Raw genomic sequence first — 25,946 nt, forward strand, 5'->3', positions numbered from 1 at the left:
GTCGAAAAGATACAGGCACCCCAATGTTCACAGCAGCACTATATATAATAGCCCAGACATGGAAGCAACCTAAATGTCCATCAACAGATAACTGGATAAAGAAGTTGTGGTATATTTGTATGGTGGAATACTACTCTGCCATAAAAAATAATAAAATAATGCCATTTTCAACAATATGGATGGATCTGGAGATCATCATTCTAAGTGAATTAAGAAAGAGAAAGAAAAATACCATATGATATCATGAAAATGTTACAAATGTTTTATATATAAAAACAGATCGTTTTAGGTTTCTTTTGTATAGCACAGGGAACTACGTTCAATATGTTTTAATAGCCTTCAGTGGAAAAAAATATGAAAACGAATATAGGTATGTATATGCATGACTGAGACATTGCACTGTGCACGACACTGACACACTGTAACTGACTGTACTTCAATTTTTGAAAAGTAAATAGAAAGATTGAACAACCACTGCACTAACTCAATAGCCAAGAAGCCCGTGAAAAGATGATAAAAATTCTATTCAGGAAAACGCACATTAAAAACCACAAGATATCACTACACACCCAGAATGGCTAAACTTTAAAAGATTAGACCATTCACACAGTGCTGGCAGGAGGGCAAACCGGTACCATCACTTTGGAGAACACAGGTTAAATCTATGCCTATCTTAGACCCAGTGCTTCCACTCCTAAATACATGCCCAAGAGAAACAAGGGCAGGAGCTCCACGAAAAGACACACTCCGGGAACCTGGCTGCAGCTTTATTCCCAGTCACTCCGAATGCTGGACTGGAAACAGCCCAAACAGCTACCAGCTGGAGACCAGGTAAACCACCTCCGGTGTAAACAGCCAGTGAAATGCTGTGTGACAGTAACAAAGAATAAGCCAGCCCTGAGCTCAGCGCAAGCACTGAAGCCACAGACCCTGTGCTGAGTGGAAGAAGCCAAGGCAAAAAAACAGCTAGGCCTCCGACTTCACTTACACACAGTTCAAGAAGAGGCACAACCAAGGTGGGAGAGGTCAGACTAGAGGTCACCTCGAGTGGGAAGAGGGGGGTTGAATGCGAACTGACTGCAATGAGCCACCAGGGAGCCTTTCCAGGGCTGGAATGTTCCACAGCTTCAGCTGGGGGTTGCACACGGACGTGCACAGGTGTCATCCTGCTGGACACCTATGGTTGGTACCGAAAAATGGCAACTGACAAAGATGCCGAGTCAAGCACAGGCTCCTGGCCTACCTTCGCTAGGTTGGGAGCCAAGACCCGCTTCCAGGCATGGCGGCCCTGGGCCCACAGGAGCGGGCAGGTATGACTCACCTGGGAAAAGTAGTTCTTGAAAGTTGGCAGTTTATCGTGGCAGATAAGGAGAAGATTCATTCGTTAGTTTATCCAGCACAGAACAAATGGCTACTATTTATCAGGCCATTAAACACATGGGTATGGGGGTGGGTGTGTGTGTGTGTGTGTGTCCGTCCGTGTGTACAAACGGTCAACTTTTTCATGTAAGAGGCAATCTTCCAGGAAAAAGTGACGTTTCTTCAAGGTGCTGGATTGGAACTGACTGAAAGCCCTGGGGAAGAGAAGTATTCAGAAACTGGGTAAAACCTGTTTGCGCTGAAGATGTGACCTTTAATCCCACTTGTTTAGGTGCAGTTTTAACTGAATCAATTCTCTGTTTGTTCTAGACGGATTTAGGGGATAATTTATAGCTGCTAATACTGCCCCAATCTATTTCTTTACTTCAGAAGCATAATAAAGATCTAAGTCTATGTTTGTTTATATCCTAAAATTACTTTTAAAGGCATCATTCATTCGTTTATTGGATGCTTATTAAATTCCTGCAATGTGCTATGTATCTGATTCACAACCAGACTCCCAAGTGGGGGGAGGTCAAAGCATATACAACTTTAATGTAAAGAAAAAGAATTTCATTAAGCTTTTTTTTTTTTTTGCCTTTCAAATGTAAATTTTACTCATATTGATTCCTAGGGAAAGAGCTTGAAAAAGTCCGGGAAAAGAACAGCTCTTCACAGGAAGAGGATACTAAGCATAGATCAAAAGTACCTGCGACACTTAGGGTTACTGCTGGGAAATACTGGTTTACCGGACGCATGAATTCTGACATGTAGCATACATGAGTGGTTTTAAATTTTAATCTGCATCTGTAACTTGGGGCACCTAGTATCTTGGGGGTGGGGTCCAGAGACGTGCACACTTAATGAGCTGTGCTGAATAATCCAGAAAATGTTTATCCATATCCATCGCCGAGTGACTCAACAAATATTTCTCTAATAATGTATAGATTAATTGCAGAAAAAAATCAGCACAGTAATAATTGTTTACCTCTAAACAATCACACATTTTGAGGATTCTAAGAAACTTCTAAACTAGGATGCTAGAACTCTAGCTTTACACTGGCTCTAAGAAGCAGGACTGCAGACTCGGTCTTTATTTGTAAACAATCTTCATTTCAGACTTACGTGGCCTATGGCGGTTGTGTCAGTGGGCAGACAGTCCACTTAGTAATGAGCTGTGCTTTCAGAATCTTTCTAAAAACGGGGCAAAGCACCCAGTGAGGGGGAGCTGCCCCTCCCTGGAAGGAGCCAGGGCTTGGTCGCCTGTGAAAGATTCCTGCCGGCAATGCTCCTGTGTCGCTTGGAAGAGTGCAGTGCTTAGGCCATCAGGTCTAAGTCCCTTCCGACTTTAAGATTCCGTGATTCCAGTTCAACTTCATTTTCACTTTGTGAGTCTTCAGTGCATAATTCCTGAACGGAGGCAGCTAAATTCACGCCAGGTCATAATTTCTCTCGCGGTAATCGCGTGGCTGGCTGTGACACGCCCCACGACCACCTAGGGAGGTGCAGAGCAGAGCTGGCTCCCAGGCCAAGGTGCAGAATGAGCCCCATGGATTCCCAGCGCTGCATCACAGAACTTGGCACAGCAGACGAAGGGGACGGAAGAAGTCACTGTGCAGCCTCAGGTGAGACCAGCCAGGACAGCTTCAGTGTGTCGTTCACTTTCTCATTTACAAAACACTGTTCTCAAATCTTCTTGTCTGGTTCTCAAAACCACCCTGTAGGCACGAAGAGTAGGACTGTCCCCATTTGACAGGTAAGAAAACTGAGGCTTGTGGAGGCTGGAGCCTCTTGACTTCAACACCAGGGCTCTTTCCAGTCCTTCACATTGCTTTGCTCAGGGGCTAGGGTGCAGCTGGAGCAGACTGAGGGTCATTCGCACCTCTGTTTCCTCTTCTGGAAAATTAAAGGCCTGAGCCGGTCGGGTGCTTCTGTTTCTTCTAGATCGAAATGGCTCACTTCTCCAGGCAGAGTTATGCTAAACTTAAAAACAAACCAACCGGGAACTCTTGGTGGGGGAGGCACCAGGCAGGGCACACAAATGGCTGAAATTTCTTTACAAGTTAGTCATTTCCTTCCTGACAGCCTTCCTCTTGGTCTGTGCTCTTCATTTTTAACCCTGTAACCCACTCATGCAAATAAATGCATCACCACTTGCAGGTCAAGCTAGAGATTGTGCAAACGCTTGCTTCGTGCCTTGCTCCTGGACCAAGGATAAAAGTTACTCTTGTATGAGGGTCAGTTCGCGTGAGGGTCATGTCAGTTCACATCAGTTCTCTTTCTTCACTCGGCTCCAATTCTTTGGGTTGCCCCCAGAGTCCCCACGGGTTTGAGATTATCCCTTTCTAGAATCATTTCCAGGGACTCTCTTTTGGGCTTAAGTGAATGGAAAACTTGCTTGTTTCATCCCAGGACACAGGATTCTCGATGCGGCAACTCCCCGACACGGACTAGGCAGCTACACAAGCCATGCAAGTCAGATCTCTTTTCCCTAAATATGATTCTTATGCTTTTACTTCCTCTTTGATGCTTCAATTAGCTTATTTACTGTTTCAACACATCAGTTTCCTTGAATGATGCTATGGTATTAATGTTTGTGTCCCCCCCAAAAAAATTTCACAGGATTATTGGATGCTACAAAAGAAAACAAAGCTGAATGGAGACTATACCATGTTCATGGATTGGAAAGTTCGATGCCACAGAGAAAAGCCAAGTTTTAGGACGGTATGGGAGGACTTGCCCTACCAGGTGTCCAGCCTTATCATAAACCTGTTGGAACTAAGAGAATGTGGTAGTGGCACAGGTTAGGAGCTGAAACTAATGGAACAGCAGGATCGGTCCAGAAACTGTTTCCCTGAATATGTGAAAACTGGACGTGTGATAGAGGAGGCCTTGGAGATCATTGGGGGGGAGGGGGGCTGGGTAATAATAAATGGAGCAGGGACACTGACTATCCATAAAGAAAATAAAAGAAAATGAGTTCCATGTTGCACAAGCATCCAACAAAATTCAGATGGATTAACGGTCTGATTGTAAAAGGCAACATATAAAGTCCTCAGAAGAAAATATAGGGAAATAACTCTATAGCTTCAGAATAGAGGATGACTTTTTTTGACAAGACACAAAACAGCATAAAGCATACAGGAAATAAATAATAGATTTACATTTTCTACACCACAAAGAAAAGGTGACAAGACCACAGCCTGGAAGATATTTGTAACAAACAGTATAGACAGACTTCTATCCAGAAAGGAAAAGAATCCTACAAAACAGAACCAAAAAAAAAAACAAAAAAACAAGCAAACAACTAAAAGATAAATATGCAAAAGATATAAATAAAATATAGTTACCATATGACCCAGTAACTCCACTCCTAGGTGTCTATTCAAGAGAAATGAAAACATACATTCACACAAAAACTTGTACACAAATGTTCACAGCAGCATTACTCATGATAGCCAAAAAGAAGAAAAGCTAAATGTCCATTACCTGATGAATGATAAACAAAATGTGGAATATTATTCAGCCCTAAAAAGGAATGGAATACTGATCATGCTATAACATGGATGAAACTTGAAAACATCATGCTAATTAAAAGAAGCCAGTCACAGAAGACCACATATTGTATGATTCCATTAATATGAAATGCCCAGAACAGGCAAATCTATAGACAGAAAGTAGATCGGTGGTTGGGGCTGGGGAGTTTGGAGGAAAATGGGTGAGGAATTTCTTTTTATCCATGCCCTAAATTGATGGTGGTGATATTACATAATTCTATGAACATACTAAAAGCCAGTGAACTGTACACTGTCAATGAGTGAATTGTATGGGATGCAAATTATATCTCAGTAAAGCTGTATTTAAATATGTTTATCTAAATAGAGCATTTGTAGAGGAGAAAAAGCCAAAAAGCCGATTAGCGTTTGAAGGATGCTCACCTACAATGGTAACGAGGAAAATGCAAGTCAAAACAATGAGGGGGAACTTCATACTCATCACACCAACCGGAATCTCTAAGTCTAGCAGCACCCAGCACGGCCAAGAAAGTAGACAGAGAAACGGGGCATCAGACACCCACATCAGGAAACTCCGGGGATGCCTAGGAAGGATGGCGATGCTCGGTTTACGAGTCAGCAATCCCACCTGCAGGCAGACCCTGGAGAAAGCCTCACGCACGCACTCAGCAGACAGAAGGACCCAGGCGACGCCTCTCCAGGTGAAACGCGGAAGCAGCGCGGATGTCCGTCCCACGGCGGGCAGACGAGCTGCAGCACGTGAACACGAGAGAATGCCACGCCGCAGATCAGAGGACAGACCCGAAAAGTCTAATTTTGAATCAAAACCACAAGCTGCAGGCTAACCACATGCATCGTCACATCATTTATACAAAGTTTGAAAGTAAATGCGCAACAGAATCGTGTGCTGTTACGGAATCGCACACATATGAAAATAAAATTAAAGCCTGCATGGGGATGACGGACTCTGAGTTCACGCTGGTTGTTGCCTCTGAGGAGGAAGAAGTGAAATGAGGTCACTGTGAGCCCAGCCAGGCCGGGCTGGATCTGGAACAGGCTGGATGATGCAAACAAGCCAGAGTGGACATCTGGTTGTGTTAACGGATAAAAGTGGAGGTGGCTATTTCTATCTGCTTCAAAACACACTGGCATCTATTGCTACCCTGAAATGTTCCCATGAACACACGTTTGTTACCACGGAGACCCATAGGTAACCTCCTTGAGGTGGTGTCCAGAAAGGCCCAGAAAGACCAGAAGCCTGGCTGCCGAGGCCCAGGGTCCAGATGGCGGGGGTGGGGGTGGGGTGCTGCTGGGCAGAGCAGAAGCCAGAATCTCAGAATTCAGAGCAATGGAGAGAGAAGCACAGCGCCGGGGCCCCGGCAGGCAGACCCCAGGCAGGGGCGGGTCTGGGCGCAGGAGGCAGCAGCCAGAACAGCTGAAGCTAAAAGCAGAAATCCAACGAAGGATAAACCCAGAGATGGGCTCCAGGTGCAAAAGAGAGAGAGTCTGGCGGGATCCGCGTGCTCACCCTAAAACACAGAGACAGGCACAGGGAAGACAGGGAGGGGCTCCACCTTGGCCCGTGAACCACGACTGACTTCTTAACCTGGCTGCTTAGAAAATGTACACACGCTGCATAATCAGGAGGAATGAAGAATAGGAGCCATATCTCCTCTCTCAGGAAGCCTGGGGCCTCTTGGGGAGGGAAGATGGGACGGGAGCACAAATCACTATAGTTCAAAGCAAAATAAACATCACGCTGTACGCCAGAAACTGACACACCGCTGTCAGCTGACTATACTTCAATAGCAAACAAATACAGAAATAAACATGTAAATAAATAAATAAAACACGTGCACGTGGTTAGAAGGCTCAGGTCCTCTGACATGAAGGAGTGGGGCTGACCCCCTGCACAGAATTTACCCCCAGCTGGAACATTCAAGGAAGACTTCACAGAGGAAGCAGGTGGAGAAAGGCTTTTCACAGGTCCAGGAAGAAAAGACCAGAGCAGGAGAGAGAAGTGTGCCGGGGACCCCGGGGCAGGGTAGAGGGCACAAGGGGGCCTGGTTTTATGCCTTGGAACCTACGCTGCCTCCTGCATGTGAGGGGCAGCATCGTCTCGGGTGGGCGTGCGGGGACAGCAGTGTCACGGTGGGCGGTGTGCAGGTTACAGACAGGAGAGAAAGGGACACGCAGGAAGGGCTTTCTGGGCCAGGACCAGGCGGGCTCCCACGCGGCACTGGGACACAGATGGAGGGTCCCTCAGGAAGATCCCCAGTCACAGGGAGCCTCCGTGGGCATCTTCATGTCAGGTTGTTGCCAGGATGAAAGGACACATTGTGTCATTCGGAAAAATTTTCCGTGGGCGTTGGGTCTCCCTGACCGTGGATCTGGGGGTTTCCGGGGTGGCCGCCCTCCCTGTCGCCAGCCAGCGGGGCAGCACCTCGTCCACCGGCTCACCCCTCACACTCAGCTCCCCAAACCCGACACGCTCTGCGCAGAAAACCATTCTTCATCTCGTCAGTTTTTTTAAATGGGGTTTTAATTCTGTGCAGTGGGGTGTTCTTAATAAACACTACACAAATTCCACACCAGAAAACATTAAAACACTTTGTTTCTGCAACAGCCAAGCATCCGAAATATCACTTGGGTCAGCCTTGTGGTGGTGCTAAATCCACTGAATTGCACACTTTAAAACCGTGCATTTTATGGAGTGTGGATTCTAACTCATTAAAAAGAAACAAAGAGAAACCAGCATAAAAAAAGTAGTCGTGGGCCTGAGGATGGAAGCGTTCCCAGCTCTGTGTGATGGTCAATTTTTAGCTACTGTGCTGTTTCAGAAAGACTCTAAGTGAACCTTCAAACTAAAATCACCAAAATTTTACTCTGCCTAAGCTATTGAAGGACATGGTTTTCACCCAAGGTTTTCCACCTCTCTCTTCTGGTTTTGACTGGAAGAAATTTAAAAGTTATGTCATCCTGAGGCATCAGGGTGGCCTGCCTCCTCGCCGTGCAGACACCACCCGCAAAAGGCCACAGGAAAAAAGGGAAGAGAAAACGCAAGGGACCTTGGGGCAGAGAGGGTGGCCGGGCAGCCTTCAGGAGGTGACATTTAAGCTGCGACCCGAGAGCAAAGAGGTCGGCCACGTGAGCCAGAGGGAGCAGGCGCCCCAGCCGCCGATGTCGGGTGGGCGAAAGCGGTTTGGAAACGACGCGGCTCCTGGCCAGCTCTGACCCAGCAGAGGCTCCCAGCCTCTCGAGAGAAGTGGCGGGGACGTGGGCGTCCGACGTGAGACTGACCTACACGAAACAGATGAGCCCAGAGCGCAGAAGCCCTGTCCCAAGCACTGCGGGAGTTCCCTCCTGCCAGGAAGCCTTCAGGAAGTTTCATGCTGTAGAACGTACACGGGAGAGACTTTAACAGACGTCCACTCAGTGCTTTCCTGATCCGATCATTTTTAGAGTGAAAAAAATGCACTTGTCAGCCCTCACCTGAACTTTTTAAAGAGGCCAGGGGAGTGCACTGTTACTTTCGATTTGCAAGTTGGGAATGCAAGCAACTTACAGCAGTAAAAGCCAGGACGTTTTGACAGGAAGGCTCAGTGACCCTCCAGGAAGGAGAGGAGAGTCCTTAGCCTCTTTCTGCCGTGGGCTCCCTTGTGAGTTGAATGGTGACCCCTCCAGAGACATGGCCACGTGCTAAACTCCAGGACTGGGAATGTGACCTTATTTGGAAAAGGGGTCTTTGCAAAAGTAACTAAGTTAAGGATCTCCAGGTGAGAACATCTTGGATTTAGGGTGTTTTTGAAGAACAGAGGCCTTAGGCCACATGCAGATGGAGGCAGAAATCAGAGGGACCAAGGCCACCCTGGGCTGCTGGCAGCCACCCGCGGCTGGGAAGGAAGCATGGAATAAATTCTCCTTCAGAGCCCACCAGCACCTTGATTTCAGACTTGCAGCCTGAGACAGAGCTGTGAGAGAACACATTTCTGTTGTTTTAAGCTACCCAGTTTTTGGCAATTGGTTACAGCCACCACAGGAAATTCGTATGGATTCCACGGCAATCCGGCGAGGCCCCTTGTCGAGGACGACATTTCTGAAATGCATGTGATGAAATGTACAGGACTGCCAAAAATAAAACCCAGTTGTACGGAAGTACACTTATCTCCATGGGCCCCAAGGGCCCCAGGTGAAGAGCTGGGAGACACTGCTGTGGCTCTCACCAGAGAACTCCCTGGTGCTGGTCCCTATCTGGTAACAGAAGACACCTCAGGAATCCTGCCAATTGAGCAACCTGTGTATCAGAATTCCTTAGGGACAGCCGCTGGCCGTTTGTGTGCTCTGCCACAGAGCAGTCGTGACCCCACACTCTCTCCCCAGGACATCCTGACTGAAATGCAAGGCCCGGCTTCAGGGCCATGCGACCAGTGTGGGAAGTAAAACCCCACACGCCGCCTTTTCACGGGGATACAGGCACACGGACCAGTTCTGCTGCACATCTTCTGTTGAGCTTCCTTGTGCGACACACAAGCTCTGCACCACAGTGACATCAGCAACGGGGCAGAGACGGCTGGCTCCTCGAGAGGCCCACTGGCCTCCAGCGCAGGACCTGCTCAAACCCCGGCTGCACCCAGGGCCAGTCCGCACCTCCTGCCGTGGACCAGCATTCCTCTTCCCGCAGTGGGATCCAGCTCTCACAACCAGAGGGAAGAAAGGATTGTGATGACCAGCCCCTCAACAAATACTGTTTTGCTTCTGAAATATTCAAGATAATCTTGTCCCAAACATCACCACTGCATTCAGAAACTCAGAAGGGCCTAACGTGTTAGCATCAAATCACAGTGTCCTCGGGCCCATGTACTTAGTGGGGAACCAGTCCACCAGCCGGCCTGGGTCTACCACTTGGGAAGATGCTTAGTTCAGAGAAAGAGAGCGAACTCCCAGAAGCAGGCGCCGGAATCTGCACCAGATCCCAGTGGCGTGTGGGATCTACAGGCGCCTCGTCACCCGCAGCACCCTCCCGCCCCTCCTCCACACACCATGGCCTCAGAGCAGCCCGTAACCCCGGCGGTGCCATCCGACGAGGCGGGCGTGTGAGCCTGCCCCGTGCTCCCACCACGTCCACTTCTAGTGGTGAGATGACTTCCCGCCTTAACCCCGGGACTGTGGAGGTGATGAGATGTCACGCTGATTATGCTGCATTACACGGCAAAAAAGGTGTGTGTGTGTAATTGCTAATCTGTTGGCTTTGAGCAAATCACAAGAGAGGCTACCTGGGTGAGTCTAATCACATGAGCCCTTCAAAAGCAGAGAGTTCTCTCCAGCTGGTAGCAGAAGGGGGAGTCAGAGGGTCAGAGCACGAGGGGCCGCCAGGAAAGCACGAGGGAGATGTGGGTGGTGTAGGAGCAAAGACGGGTCCCCAGATGACATCCAACAAGGAGACGGGGACGCTCAGTCCCGCAGTCTCAAGAACCAAAAGCCTGCCAACGACCAGAGTGAGCTTGGAAGCAGCCGGCCCTGGGAGACCGGCTGGCACCGGGGCCGCAGCCCTTGGGGCCCTGAGTGGAGAACCCAGCTAGGTCCCTGCGGACTTCTGACGTACAGAATCAAGACGACAAATGGGTGTTGCTGAAAGCCACTCAGTTTGTGACCGCTCAGCGTGCAGGAGCAGGAGACCGGCACAAGTCACATTCCATCAGGGCTGTGCCAGCAGCCTGGCGGCCGGAGCTGGCAAATTCGCATGGGGAGGAAGTGGTGATGCCAGGCCCTGTGCACTCCTGCTCCATCCAGCACGGCAGCCACCAGCCACAGGGCGACAGCGAGCACTTGAAATGTGGCTGGTATGAACTGAGATGGAAAATACACCAGATTTTGGAGACTCAGTAAGAGAAAAAAGAAGGTCAACCGTCTCATCAATACTTCTTGAATCGCCTGCACGTTGCATTGATAATGTTTGACTCTGTTGGGACAAATGAACTATATTATAAAAACTGATTGCACCTGTTTTTTAGTTTTTTAATGTGACGTCTAGAAAACGATAGGTTAGGCTTGTGTGTCACATTGCGTTTCAACTGGACAGTACTGGCCTACGTATCACCTCGTGTAACCCTCCCAGCCACCCTGCAAGGTGGGTGCTACCCTGTGGTTCAGAGGAGAAAACAGACCTTGCAGAGTAAAGTAAGGTGTTCAACATCAGAGACTGAGGGAGAGCAGACAGAGCTGGGATGGGGACCGGGGCTGTCAGAGCCCAAAGCCCATTCTCCCACTGCTTGGTGGGCCACCCTCTCAAACAACAACAAAAGTCTGCATTTTTGACAGAGGCCACGAATGTCTAAAACCAAACAAACGGCTATAGATGGGGACAAAACCACAACCCGGTCGATTTAGGGAAGTATTCTGGGGTAGAGGGAGACACTTCGTGGTGCTTCAAATAATACTCTAGGAACTGGCCAGGGAACTGGGCCACTGAAGCGAGCGATACAGCAGTCATTAGGGAAACGGGGGGTTCCTGGTCCCCTTCTCCATGCTAAGGACATGCTACAAGAAAGGAAAGGTTACGACCCATACGGCACGGTCCATTTTTGTAAATGCCTTGCATAAGCCCTAGCATTTGAATTACTAACAAAGAAGTAAGATGTGCTCTTACCTTTCTGCAAGTTCTACCCACTATCCTTCCCATCACCCGGGTCGCAGCTGCAGGGCAGCCTGCCCGTCAGGGGCACGGGCAGCCGCTCCATCCCATAGGGACACAGTCTGAGAGCAGAAAGGGCAGTGGCGGCCTGTGCTCTAGGAAGATGCAGAAAAACTGCAGAAGGCAGTCCCTCCGTGTGCCCTGGAGCCCAGTGCTCAAGGAGGCGGGGGGCAGGCGTCCTCCTCGACACCAGGAGAAACAGGTTATTTCAGAGCCTGGTGATTTAAGGATGTGGCCCAGTCCCTCGCGCTCACTCACCATTCATCCGTTTTCCTTGTCTACTAGTCCCAAGACACTTGTCATACATACATTACATTCTTTTAGTATCCCATTTCAATTTATGTTCAATTTGCAAGCCCTCTTAGCCAGTTCAATCCATTTACAACTCAGTGTTCATGGTGTCAAGGATGCTGAGTTCCAAATTCCTCCCTGAGAAAAGCTATTATTATAATCGCCACGCCTCTCGTCAAGGTTGCAGAGATCTGCCAAGCACACCGCCTCCCAGAAGACCTCCTGGGATTGTTCTCGGGGGTGGAGGAATGGTGTTGGTAGGGGGATCTCCAGGGTTATGTTTTGAAATCCATTCTCTACTTGGTTTTGGTCATGACATGTGACACTCTTTGTTACTTCTCAAAAAATCTTGCTCCGAAGATGCTGACCTCGCTGACCTGGACCGTGGCTCCAGCAAGGATCTAGGCTCCTTCCTGCACATCCCAGGATAGGCTGAGCGTGACCCGGGAGGGTGTGCTTCCTTCTGCATCACACGACCCGACAGGGGTAACTGTGGGTCAGGAGGGACAGATGGTCCCCTCAAGTCCCAGGAGCTCAACAAGCAGCTTATGATACTTCTCACAGTGGAGATGAACTGAAATTCTGTTTACAAAAGTTATGGCTCTGCCTTGGAGCCTTTGCATATTTTAATTCTTATTAAGGGTTTTAACGTGCCAGTGTCTCACGTGGCTAATTTTGGGCGCCTTCGCCTGAGTCCATCCTGTGCTTCGGATTAGAAGCTCCTCCCCCCGCCACTCCCCTGTGTGTTTGCCTTTTAAAAATTGATTATCTGATGTGTATACACATGCTCATAGCAGCATGATTTGTAATCACCAAAAGGCAGATTCAACCCAAATGTCCATCAACAGAGAACGGATCAACAAATGTGGTCTGTCCGTACAACTATTATTCAGCCTTAAAAAAAGAAAGGAAATTCTGACACCTGCTCCAGCACAGATGAACGGTAAGGACATGAAGCCCAATGAAAGAAGCCAGACACAGGAGGACAAACACTGCACGGTTTAACTTGCATGAGGTGTCGACAGCAGGCAGATCCACGGAGAGCGAAAGTGGAATGGGGTCAAGCGGGGCTGGGTGGGCAGAAAGGGGCACTCGTGTTCAACACAGAGAGCTTCAGTTTGGGAAGATGGAGAAGTTCTGGAAGCAGATGGTGGTGAGGGCTGCACAACCGTGTGAATGTGCTTAGTGCCCCTGAGCTGTACACTCAAACGTGGATAAGTGGTACGTTTTACGTTATGTATAAAAAAAATTTTTAACACTTTCAGCAATAGGAAAAAATGGATTAGATGTACTCTTTGGATGAGAACTAGTAACCTTACAACAGTGAAAACTTTCCAACTCTGAAACGTTGACTCGGCAGTTGACCAGGGAAGGCAGGATGGGGGAAAAGTGAGATTGCTATTTCCTTGAACTTGTGCAGAAAAAAAAAATGGAAATATATATATTTTGGATGTAAAAATGTATTTAAAAATGTAGTAAAAATACAGTAAAATTTTTGAGGAGTTGAGAGCGAGTATAAAGATGGATTCCCATGTAACTCCGTAAGTTGCTTGCTTCCACGTACTGATACCTTTGTTTTCCTGCTCGGCACTGTTGACTAAACTCGGGGTAGCCCCCTATTAAAACTGGTTTTAGTTTCTATAAAGATAAAAGATACTTGTAGGAAATTTCCACACTGTAGGAAAACATAAGGAAAAAAATTAAAATTCCCCAAAATTAAACCACTCAATATAACCACCATCAACATTTGGTTAACATTTTTCCAAGTCCCTTGCTCTTCTAACGGATGGAGATAGGTAGATTGGCTAAATAGATTAGAAGGGTAGATAAATGACTGACTGATTGCCGGAGGGATGATAGATTAGATTTACATAAATAAAACCATTATGTTTGCTCTTTTTTCACTCAACAAACCATTGCAGTGATCATTCCGTGTTAAGGGATATATACATAACTTCAGAACAAAGAAAATTACCAAAGTTAAATAGGAATAATATATGATGATAAAAAATTCATCCGGAAGACGTAACAATCCTAAATGTGTATGCACCTAACAACATAGAATCAAAACACATGAATAAATACATAATAGCCGTGAAAGGAGAAACAGCCAAATTCTAAAATGATACTGGGAGAAGTAAACACTCTCTCAGTAATTGATAAAACAAGTAGACAGAAAGTCACCAGGGATACAGACGACCTGAACAACATCAGCAACCAGCTTTGACCCAGTGAGCACATAGGGACCACTCCACCAAGTCAGCATATAGGGACCACTGCATCCAATGACAGAACGCGGTCGTGAGTGCACATGGACTCTCATCAAGATGGACCATGTCCTCAGTCACGTAACGAACCTTAAAAAATTGAAAACAATTGAAATCATATGAAGTATCTTCTCTGACCATAGCAGAATTAAACTACAAGTTAATGACAAAAAGATGCTCAGAACCCCTCCCTGAACATTTTGGATTTAAACATACATCTCAGTAATCCCTGGTCAAAAAGGAAGTCATAAGGGAAATTATAAAATATTTTGAATGGAATAAAAATGAAAATACAACTTAACAAAATTCGTGAGATGCCAGTAAAACAGTGCTTAGAGGGAAGTTTAGAGACATCAGATGCTTTTATTAAAAAAGAAGATGGTTTTCAAATAAATAATCGGAGACTTTACCTTAAGAAAAGAGAAAACAAGAAGAGCAAATTAAACCAAAGCAAAATAAAAGAGAAAATAAATACACAAATAAGTATGAATTAAATTAAAAACAAAATAGATAATATCAATATACCCAACAGTGGTTCTTTGAAAAGATCAGGAAAATTGATAAACCTCTAGCCAGACTGACCAGGAAAAAAAGAAAGACAAAAACTACCAAGATAAGGGACATCATACAGATCTCAGAGATATTAAAAGAACAAAGTGACACTATAGGCAACTCTGTAACAAATTTGACAACTTGGATGAAACTGATCAATTCCTTCAAGTACACAGGCTACAAAAACTCACTCAGAACGAGCAGATAATCTAAACAGTCCTAGGTCTAAAGAAACTGAGTTTGAAGTTTTAAAACGCCCTCCAAGAAAGAAATCCCAAGCCCTTCAACAAACAGTTAATAAAAGAACAATACAAATCCTACACAGTCTTTTCCAGAAAATAGAAGAGGAGGGAACCATGTCCAAGCCATTCTGCGCAGCCAGCGTTACCCTGATTGCCAAACCAGAGAAATGCACAAGGAAGGAAAATCGCAGACCAACATCCCTCACGGATACAGTGCAGAGTCCTCCTCAGAGTGTCGCGGAACCATAGCCAGTCGTAAGAAAACCAGTCAACACCAAGGAGAGCTTTCCCTGGAAGGCTCTGTTGGAGCAATGTGAGAAAATCAACGTAACCCACTGTCTTAGCAGATTAAAAAATAAAAACCACATCATTACCTGGGTAGATGCAGAAAGTGCATCTGACTAAATCTCACATCCATTCATGACAGTAAAGAAAAAACTCTCAGCACATTAAGAATATAAAGGAATTTCTCTAACGTGATAAAGGACATCTACAAAAAACCTACAGCTAACACTATACCTAATGTCAAAAACTGAACGCTTTTCCCCAAGTTCAGCTCTAAGGCAAGCAAAAATGCACCCTCACCCTGCAGAGCTGAAAACACATCTTCCCAAAAATCTGTACACAAAACTCACAGCAGCTTTGCTCCTAATTGCTAAAAATCAGAAACCCAGATGTGCTTCAGTGGATGACGAGATAAAGACACTGTGGTATGTTTGTTTCCATGCAATGATATAGCATGTGATGTGTTTCCATTCAACAGAATACTGCTCAGCCAAAGAGGGAAAAAATGGGGAATAAACTATGGATCACACACCACATGGATGAACCTCAAATACATGACATGAAAGAAACCAGACCCATGATGACATTCTGTGCAACTGCATCTACACAACGTTCTTGAAATGGCAAAATGAGACGGGGAGAGAAGAGGTCCACGGCTGCCCTGGATGAGGGGTTGGGGGAGGGGGTGGAACTGAATCCTGGTGCGGTCATAGCTACAGAACCCCATGCAGTTGTCAGAATGTAAAGACCTGGACCTCAAAAAAAGTGAGACTGATTGTATGTAAACTTTAAAATAAATTTTATAGAAGCTAGAAACACAGACACACACACTTACTGGCCATCCTTCTCTGTGCGCTTTATTATAGATACGTTTAGAATAACTATTTTTTTTAAGCTCATGAATAATTTGCTTGGAACTGGACTGAATTATAGGAAATTTATGAAGAGCTGTTCTATTTTCAATAGTAGGTCTTTCTATCCAAGAACACCCAAGTCATCTTTTACGCCCTTTGACTTTTTTCACTTGGGATCCTACCTGTTCTTGTGAAAATTCTCCTGCTTTCCACACATTTTGTTATTGTGAATGAACTCGTTTTCCCGTGACCGTTTCTAGATGACCTTTGTTTAAAAGGAAACGCAGGCTTCTGAGAGCTTCATTATGACTGGCCTCCGCAGTGCCCTCCCTGCGAGGATCAATATCCATTATTAATTAGTAGATGGCACACATGCTTACTTACATCACCCACAAGTCGTGACTGTCCTTTCCCACCATTTGCAAGTCTGACATCCCTTTTTAACTGCGATGACTAACACTTCGAAAACAACATGAAGCAACTCCACATTTTATTTTCATAAAGGAAAGGATATTTTAGCTCCAAATTATGAAGAGCCCCTCAGACAGGCAGCAGTATCCGAGACCTGTCGTTCAGACCCATGGAAGGGACGCAGGGCCAGAATCAGGCAGGCTCGGGGTGCCAAGGGTACAAGAGAGGGGATTCCTGCCAGGGGGAAGTTGTGTTAGGTCACCCCCCCGGTCCTTTCCAACACAAAGAGCAGGTGATCTCATGATGTGGAATAACCTGGAACTGCTTCTCTGTCCTCTTGCTCTGATGGCCCAGCCCTCAGCCCAGCTGCCCTGTTTTGCCAAAGAAACAGATATGTGACTTTAGGGCTGGAGGTGCCCCTAGAAGTTCGGTTTGGGAGTCTATTTGTCCCCGGTCCCCCAGCCAGTCGCTGACAGGGATAGGGTGGGGAAGAGTCCTCCTGGGTGCCCCAGCTGCCCCACCAGCCGACCCTGCCGACCACGCAGCTGCACTGGCCATCCTCTTCCTCGCCAGCCCTGGCAGGAATCCCCTCTCTCGTACCCTTGGCACCCCGAGCCTGCCTGATTCTGGCCCTGCGTCCCTTCCATGGGTCTGAACGACAGGTCTCGGATACTGCTGCCTGTCTGAGGGGGTCTTCATAATTTGGAGCTAAAATATCCTTTCCTTTATGAATAAATGACACTACTATAATGGTAGCTGGTTTTTTAAGTGACTATTACAAAATTAAGGCATCAACTCCCCAAGAGACACAGGTGTTTTTCCTACTAGTCTTTGAAACACAAGAGTAAGGAGCCCCAGAGAACACTGCATGTGATGAGACATGTCATAAATGAAAGCAGAATACAACATCAGACTACCTGTTTTTCTGTGCACGTGATACATAAATGCCAGCACAAAAATAGGGTTTGTGGTGGCAAGAATGTAAGTGCTTTTTTCCCTCTCCCCTCCCCCCACCACACCCTGTGTGGTGCGCGTCTGGCACGAGTTGTGTAACACGCGATCATGTCCAACTAATGAACTTTTGTATTAATCACTGAGCAAAGGAACGTAAGTTCACCTAGGTAGTCTCACGCCTGACATTGGACTAACCAAAGAAAATTCAAGTAGCCCCGGAAGCCGGGAAATGTCACTCAGGTGCATTCACACGGAGACCAGCTCCCATTTTCCTAGGCTGGAGGCAGAGGTCTTCTTGGATGCTCATCGGCCTGGGTGTCGTGCAAGATAAAGAAATGCAGAAGTCGGGGCAGGGTGTGTGTTTCAGATTAGTTAATATCTCCTTCTCAAAAGTCATTAGCAAACTACTACATATAATACAGACAAACAACAATGTCCTCCAGTATAGCACAGAGAACTGTATTCAGTACCTTGTAATAACTGTGGTAAGTTATCATTACCCAGAAGAAAATGAAAAAGAATAGGAATGTATGTATGTATGACTGAATCACTATGCTGTACACGAGAAACTAACACAACATTTTAAATCGACTATACTTCGTTTAAAAAAGAAGTCATTAGACCATTTTGACCATTTGTTTTCATGAGTTACGGTATTTAAATTGTGCCCAACCATTAATGCTTTTGACCAAAGCACACTACGAACCTGCACAAAAATGGACTGTATTTTTCAGAGGGAATAGAAATACTCTAATTGGCGTCCTAGATAAAAACATTACTGGATACAGTATGAATGTGTTTTCATGAGAGGCACTGTGCTTTTATCTTACTTTTTGTAGTAAAATCAGAACAAAGTAGAGTCTAGAAACAGATCCACTGACACGTGGCCAATTTTCTAGAAAGGTGCCAAAGCAATTTAAGAGAGAATCATCTTTTCAATTAATGGCAGTCCCAACAGCTGAAACTAGGCATCTATACAGGGAGGAAAAAAAGAACCATGACTCATATCATATACAAAAATGAACTCAAAGTAAGTCTAAGACGTAAATGTAAGAGCTCCAACTATAAACCTACTAGAAGAAAACATAAGGGAAAAGCTAGTGACCTTGGGTTAGGCAAAGATTTCTTAAATAGGACATGAAAAAGTGCAAACTATCAAAGAAATCCTTGACAAATTGGACTTCATCAAAATTTTTTTCAGTTTTGCTCTTAAGTGACGCTGCTCAGGAAATGAAAAGGCGAGCCACCAAAAGAGTTGCAAAACGCATATCTGAGCAAGGACTTGTATCTAGAAAACAAAGAACTCGCGGTGCAATAACAAAACAAACAACCCAGTTCTTTTAAGTGGTCGAACACTCTGAACAGACATTTCATCAAAGAAGATAAACAAATGGCAAATAAGCACATGAAAACATCGCTGGCCGCCTGGGAAACACACATGAAGACTACAGAGTGACGCCCCCACGCGGCCATTAGGAGAGTTAAAACGCAAACACTCCCGCCAAACGCTGGCAAGGATGCGGAGCAACGGGCCCCCTCTGGCACTGCCGGTAGGAGCACAAAATGGCACAGCACCCTTAGAAAAGAGTTCGGTGGTTGGTTCCCTGAAAAGTTAGATGTAAAGCTACCATCTGATCCAGCAGTTCCACCCATAGGTATTAACCACACAAACAGAAAGCATACGCTCCCGTTAATATCTGTAAACAAAGGTGTATGGCAGCCTTACTTGAGACTCCAAAAGCGGGAAACAGCCCAAACGTCTATCAGCTGGCGAATGGATCCACAAACTGGGTGTCTCCAGGCCGTGGAACAGCATTCAGCTAAAAGGACAAACTGCCGATACACACAACTGTGTGGGTGACTTATGAAAGCATTACGTCAAGCTTAAAAAGCCGAACATTAAGACTACCTATTGTAAGATTCCATGTCTGTGCAATTATATAAAAAGACCAAACCACAGTGAGAGAACACAGATCAGTGGCTGCCAGGGAGCAGGGGGAGGAGGCAAGAGTTAGTGATAAAGAGGTGAGGGCGCTTCGGGGGACCATGGGCACGTTTTGTCTGGTAATTGCAGTGGCTACAGGACGGTACACCTTTGTCAAAACTCATCAAATTGTAGGCTTAAAACTGGTGGGTTGTAATTGTATATAAATTACACGGTGACACGGCCGAACCCCCGGGAGCACCCACTCTGTGATCAGGAGCAAGTCCACTTACTGCAGTCCCCAGGGGACTAGAGCGGGGAAGGGAGATTTCAGTTTCATTTTGCCAGAGGATTCCTCTAAATTTAGGTGACTGAAAGCAAAACATTGTACAGAATTTCCGGAGTTTTCTTGATGCCTCCCCCACCCCAGGCCCCGGCCCGAACACGCGACAGTCTGGGCACATGGCCCGAGACTCTTGGTTTCTTTTTTCTAGAGGGGTTTGACCACACGCTCAGAGGGGTTTTGGTTCTCAGCTGCCATGTCGGTGTGTACTTTCCAAGCTGTGTTCCCCGGTGGACATCCCGGACCTGGCGCCTCGGTCACCTGACCGTGCTCACCCTTACCCTCATCCTTCAGTGGCCGGTGACACTTGGCTAACATTTACACCAGGGGAGGTCTTGAAGAGAGACAGGTCCTCTGTGGACCCATCCCGAGATGACACACCTGGGTGGGAGAAGGACGTGTCGCCGCCAGGCGCACAGCTCAGCCCTCAGCTCCCGGGAAGTAGTCACAGCCTCAGAAATAGTGGCCCCATCACCCGGCCCACCAGGAGCTGACGCTGCTGTCACTGCACTGCCATCACCTCACCGGGGACAGCCAGGGCTTCTCTGCTCTTCCCCACAAAACACACACCCAGCAGGTCCTCACCCATGTGCCCCCTTGAATGCCGAGACCCCACTCTCCCCTTACTGATCACTTCTGCCCCCACTGTTCCTCACCACTTAGCAGCCAGGCCCTCAGATCCACCTGGAAAGGCATGAGTCAGACAAGGCAGGGAGGCCGGCCAGCCCCGCTGTGCTCCACCCCCAAGGCAGGCTGTTCGGGGCTGAGCCCTCACAGGACAGGTCCCGGTCAGCAAGGTGCCATCCTCGGAGGCGAGAGCCAAATTAGTGGGGAACACACTCAGGAAGGCTCGGCTGGGGGGAGCAGTCCCCAGGGAGCCGTCACCAGTAGCGCCATCTGCCGCACCCGGGTACCTAGGACCTCCTAAAACCAGCCCATTAGAGGAACAGTTCCACGGCGACTATCTAAAGGGGGTGGCATGGTGGGGTGGATATCTGTATCAAGGAGCCAATGGCTAGTGACACCCTCTCCTGTTTGGATCGGGGAAATCAGAAAGGATGCTTTGTAGGGAAAAGACCAGAATCAGACCCCAGAGCCGGAACATAAGCTCTTCCATTTCCACAATTGGCCAGAGGCCGCATCACACACACTAGTTGCAGCTCAAGAGAAAAACTGGAGCTTTCTCCGTCAGAGGAGTTCCCAGTCAAATGAGTTTCCCTGCGGGACTCCGGTGGAGACACTCAGGCTCCTCGCCCTCCAGCCTCAGCTGGTCCCTTGAGTCAAGTCGGGGCTGGGTCACCGTTCGTGCCGGGGCTGTCCCGGGCACTGCAGGTATGGAGAGCACCCCTGGCCTCCACCCACCAGATGCCAGTAGCACCCCCTCCCCTGGTTGTGACAACCGCAAATGTCTCCAGACACTGCCCAGTGTCCCCTGGGGGGTTGAGAACCACTGAGTTATATTTCTTCCTTTTGCTTCAGAATCTTTCAAATCTCTTCCCCTCCACTCCCTCCTGCCTCTGCTCCCCAACCTTCAAATCTGCCCCAAAACCAAACTCACCCCCTTGACACTGCCCAAGGGTCCGTGACCCAGCACAGGGTCAGTGGAGAGGACGGTGGCTTCTAAAACGACTGAGTGCTGTTTTCCCCGGGCGAGTGGCAGTCAGCAGGGAGTGGCCAAGACCTGCCTGCTGGGCGTCACCCACGCTCCCTCTCCCCAGCTGGGGCCTCCCGGCCTGAGGGAGCCCGAGCTCTGTCTGTCAGTGCCCAGGCCCTCTGGGCAGTCTGAAGGGCAGATGCCCATGGCACCAGAAGTTCCAAGGGAGGGCTTTTCCTGACCCATCTTTAAGTGTCAGAGTAACGGGATTCAAAAGAATCTGATAAGAAAGGAAACTGAATTATCGGGCACCACATCCCATCAGCGGGACCTGTCACAGCGGGAAACCGGGGGAGTCCCTGGGGCTGCCTGAGTCCCAGACGTGGCCCATAAAAGGCACTGAGAATATACCTGTCAGGAGCGCCCGCTGCACAGGCAGAAACTTGGTCGTCAACCCTCCAGCCCCTGGTTTTTTCCCACTGCCTGTCTTCAGGGGCAAATTCAAACCAGCCTGGGCCACAGTCCCCAGGTATGGATGAGAAATAAGTTCTGAGCTTGTTAAGTGCCATGCATGACTGTGTTCTGGTCTCAGCTGATCTGTTACAGCCAGAATGTCACTCCCCTCAGGATTTATACTTTCATGGCCCCCATCTGCTGGGCACGTGGTGGACGCTCATGCCATAAGCTTGAAAATGATGGTGATGATTGAACTTTGCCTTCCAGGTGAGTCCTCTGTTCGGACAACAGTCCCCAGTGGGGGCAGCAGGTCCGGGACAGCGGCCTTAGGGCCCTCGCTGTTCATGCTCACCCCTCACCTGTGCTCACCTCCTGCCACGTGCTCATGAGCTCAAAGGTAAGGACAGCTTTGAGGGAAAACCCACTGCAGTTTACCTGCTTCTGAGAAGCGTGTTCTGGGTGTCCACGAGCACCACTCCCACCTCCAGACCTGCCCTCCGTCCACAGTGGGAGGTCCCACCTGCTCCGCCGGAAAGGAAGGGGAACCGGTTCCCGCTCAGTGTTACCTCCTCGGCAAACACCTAGCTTTCCCCACGCCTGTGCCCAGTGCAGAACCCAGCCGAGGAGGGCACGCGCATGCTGGCCCACCTCCCTCCTCATCCAGCCCTCAGCCCTCCTGCTGCCTGGTGCCCAGGCCCACTGCTCCATCCTGGTCCTTCTCCTGGGAGCCGCCTCCTGCCTTCTCTCTCCTCAAGCCTCCAGCACTGCCCTGATCTTGTTCCCACTTCACTGAGAAGACAGAAGTGACCAGAAGACAAGGGATGGGAGCCGAGGTCCACCTGTAGTCAGGGTCTTCAAGGAGGGCTTGCTTCCCCAGCACCCAACTCCCCGGGCCTGGCACTGCCCACAGCGCGAGGCCACGTGGGGAGGCCGCGATGCTTACCCGCGCGCACGGCCCCAGCACTGGCCGGAAAGCCCCGGGGCGGGAACGGCGCATGGACGTCTTCCTCTCTCATTGGAAAAACGCATGGCCTGCCAGTGGACGGGAGTGGATCAAAGGAGGAAATTTTCAATTCAAGGGTAATCCAGCCAACATTTCTAGGTCCCAGGAATACAGCTTGAACAAGACAGTTTCTAAAACGGTGGGGGAGACACAGACAGGATTACAAATTGTGCAGGTCCAGTGGAGGGAAGAAGCAAGGAGGGAGGGGGGCGGGGAGAGACAGAAGGCCCTTGAAATGGGGAGATTACCCTGCCTTATCCGGGCAAGTCCAACGGCATCACAATGGTCCTTACAAGAGGAGTGCGAGAGGGTGAGTCAGAGAAAGAGATGTGACGACAGACACAGTCAGAGAGGGCAAGAAAGAGAAATCTGAAGCTGTTAAGACTTTTGAAGAGTCCACAAGCCGAGGACTGTGGGCGCCTCTGGAAGGTGGAGAAGGCCAGGAGACTGTCCTCCCCGGAGCCTGAGGAAGGAGCCAGCCCTGCCCACACCTGAGCTGGCCCCGTGAGAGCCGTGTCGGACTTCTGGCTCAAGAACTGTAGGAAAAGAAGTTTGCGCGGTTTTTTCGACCTAGGTGGACTAGACGCGCCGCGCGATAGTAGTTTCAGGGAAACAACATGATGGTTCGGTGTTTGTGTGCTTTGTGAAATGATCGCCACGGTGTCTAGTTAACATCCGGCCCCATATCTAATGACAAACATTTTTCCATTGGGATGAAGACTTTCAAGGACTCTCTTAGCAACTTTCAAATATGCAATACAGTTTCGCTCGTCAGAGCCAGAAGCCTGTCGGTGAGCAGGGAGACTCCTGAGGAACCCGTGGGATTCTAGAAAGTCCTGGGATGTTTGAGCAGCTCGCTGTCAGAGCAAAGAACAAAATCAGGGGTCCTGGGCTCAAGTTCTGCCTCTGCCAGGAACTGGCCACACCATCTAGGTAAACTGTTGCCATAACGATCGCCACCCCCCACCCCGCCATAGACTGTGCGTCCTGTGCACTCCCCCTTGGTCACGTGGCTTTGCTGCTCCCCCGTCAACAGTGGAGACTATTTCCCCACTCCTTGCTCTGTGAGGGCCTCGTGACATGCTCTGACCACAGCACAGAGCAGAAATGACCTGCGACCTCCAAGGCGTGGCAGCCCCTGCTTTTGCCCTCTCAGAACACTCACCATCACTTGCAGATGCCCAGGACGAAAAGCTTCTCAGCTGGCTGCTGCCATGTGAATGACCCAGGTGACACCAACTAAACAACAGCCCAGTCCACCCACAGAACCATGAGGAATAAGAAGTCATTGCTGTGTGAAGCCACTGAGTGATTTGTGATTTGTTACACAGCAACACTGACTGGATACATCACCCCAGTCCATTTATTCCTCTCTGTGCATCTGCTTCCTCGTTGAAAACCTGAGTCTCAATTTGATTATCACTAGGACCCTAACTGTCTGAAACTACATTAATAACTAAAGCAGTGGTAAAGATGCCAAGTCAAAGAGCAGCGCCCAGGAGTGAGCAGTGCCTCCTCGTGGCTGGAGTCCCCCCCCCCATTCCAAAGACGCTGGCAAAGAGGACGGCAAGGCCACTGCAGCTGCCCTCACAGAAGCACAGGATGCGGCGCCGAGCAAAGTGAGCTTGGCCACTGAGGGTGCAGTCCACACGCGCCCTCGCCCAGAGCCCCTTGGACCACCCTGAGCCTGTGACTACCTTTCCAAACTGCAGAGAGAAGTGTCCACCTCAAAGGGCTGTCATGGAGCTGAAATGGGATACGTGAAGCAGCCAGGGCCTGGCAGGCACTGAAGATGGCAGTTATAAGATGCATCCATACCCCAACACGGCTGTGCGTGGAGACGCCCATGATGATGGGAGGGGAAGGACCAGAAGTCAGGAGATATCGGTCACGCCTGTAACTTGAATGATTAGTGCCTGTAAGTGCAGCAGGACTGGATGCAAAGTCTACCCAGTTCACAGGGGCCAGCCTGATGGGGAAACTGGAGGGTAGCCCTCCCTTGAGTATACAGACCAGAGCAAATATTGAAGTCAGTCACTCTCCGAGATGCCAGTGGTGGCTGCATGTGCCTCAGGCCATAAACCAATGACCACAGGCTCCCCATCTTAAGTGAAAGGGTACTTTTGAGAGCAGCAGTCCTCACAGAAGCCCCCAGGTGATTCTAAGGCACCCACGGGTTTGATAACCACTGCTCTAGGAAAAGGATTTATCGCTTCCGTGAGAACAGTGTTCCCCAAGTGTTGCGCTAGGATCTGCCTACTGTTAGCTCAACAGACATCTAGCCAAACTTGCACAATTAGCACTGACCAGTTATGGGGAGGGGGTGGTGTCAATGGAAAAGAAATCAGCGTTTGACAGGATTTTCAAAAATAATTATGTGAATTCAAACAAACAACCAAAAAGAGAGCAGCCATCCCGGGTCACTGGGACCTCCCTGTGGGTCAGTCTATTTTTCCTAGTCCTTCTCTAAACTCTTAACTTCCCCCTTGGAGAGTCTCACTGAGCTGACCTCTCACTTCAGGCTTATTTCCAGAACTGCTTGGATCCTCTGCTCTGAAAGTCTCTTTCTCTAAAGGCAATGTTGAATTACCCCCTCGATTCTTACCTTCCCTGTCCGTGCAAGGGGATCCACAGAAGCTGTGAGAGCTCCCTGATCACCTCTGACTCCCAAACTGCAGCTGCCAGCGAGGGCACGAGGGCTCCATCTCCCCACCTAAATGCATGCATGTTGTGAAATCTCGGGTGTAGAGGGATGTTCAGAAAATAACTTCTTGAACGAGGCTTCCTTCCTGTGGCCAATTTCATGTAGACATGTCACAACTGCAGGGAAAAAAATGAGGGGTCAAAAAAAAAAAACTATACTGGATTTGCTGAAAAAGTTATTTCTTGTAAAAAACTTCTCCCTTCCACTTGGAGAGGACATGAACAAGCAGATTCCCCTTGGTTTCCTTCACTTGTGAAGGCAAAGAAAACCTCGCTTCAGCGAGGGTTCTGCACCTAAGCCAGCAACCTTCTGCCCAGCCTAGGGATGAAAATGACACTGAGGGTGGATCAGACCGAACCCCAGTCCTCACCACTGGCTATGTTCATGGCCTGGCTAGTTGGGTTCTATCTGAACACTTCTAATGACTTCAAAACATGGAATGAACAGCGTTTCTACTGAGTCAAGCTGAGCTGTGGGTAGATCTTCCACTTGTGTTCAGTT

The 25,946-nt window shown here is 48.4% G+C and overlaps 1 protein-coding gene across 1 annotated transcript in view; it reads right to left on the reverse strand.

The window, feature by feature from the left end:
- IRF8 (interferon regulatory factor 8) overlaps positions 1 to 25,477 on the reverse strand; it is a 51,352-nt gene extending 25,875 nt beyond the window's left edge. The window contains exon 1 of the mRNA XM_031436613.2: positions 25,347 to 25,477. Within this exon, the coding sequence (XP_031292473.1) occupies positions 25,347 to 25,468 (122 nt within the window). The 5' untranslated portion in view covers positions 25,469 to 25,477. The remainder of the gene's footprint in view (positions 1 to 25,346) is intronic.
- Between the last annotated feature and the right edge of the window lie 469 nt (positions 25,478 to 25,946).

Source organism: Camelus dromedarius, chromosome 23, assembly GCF_036321535.1.
Source record: "Camelus dromedarius isolate mCamDro1 chromosome 23, mCamDro1.pat, whole genome shotgun sequence".
Taxonomy (NCBI): Eukaryota; Metazoa; Chordata; class Mammalia; order Artiodactyla; family Camelidae; genus Camelus; species Camelus dromedarius.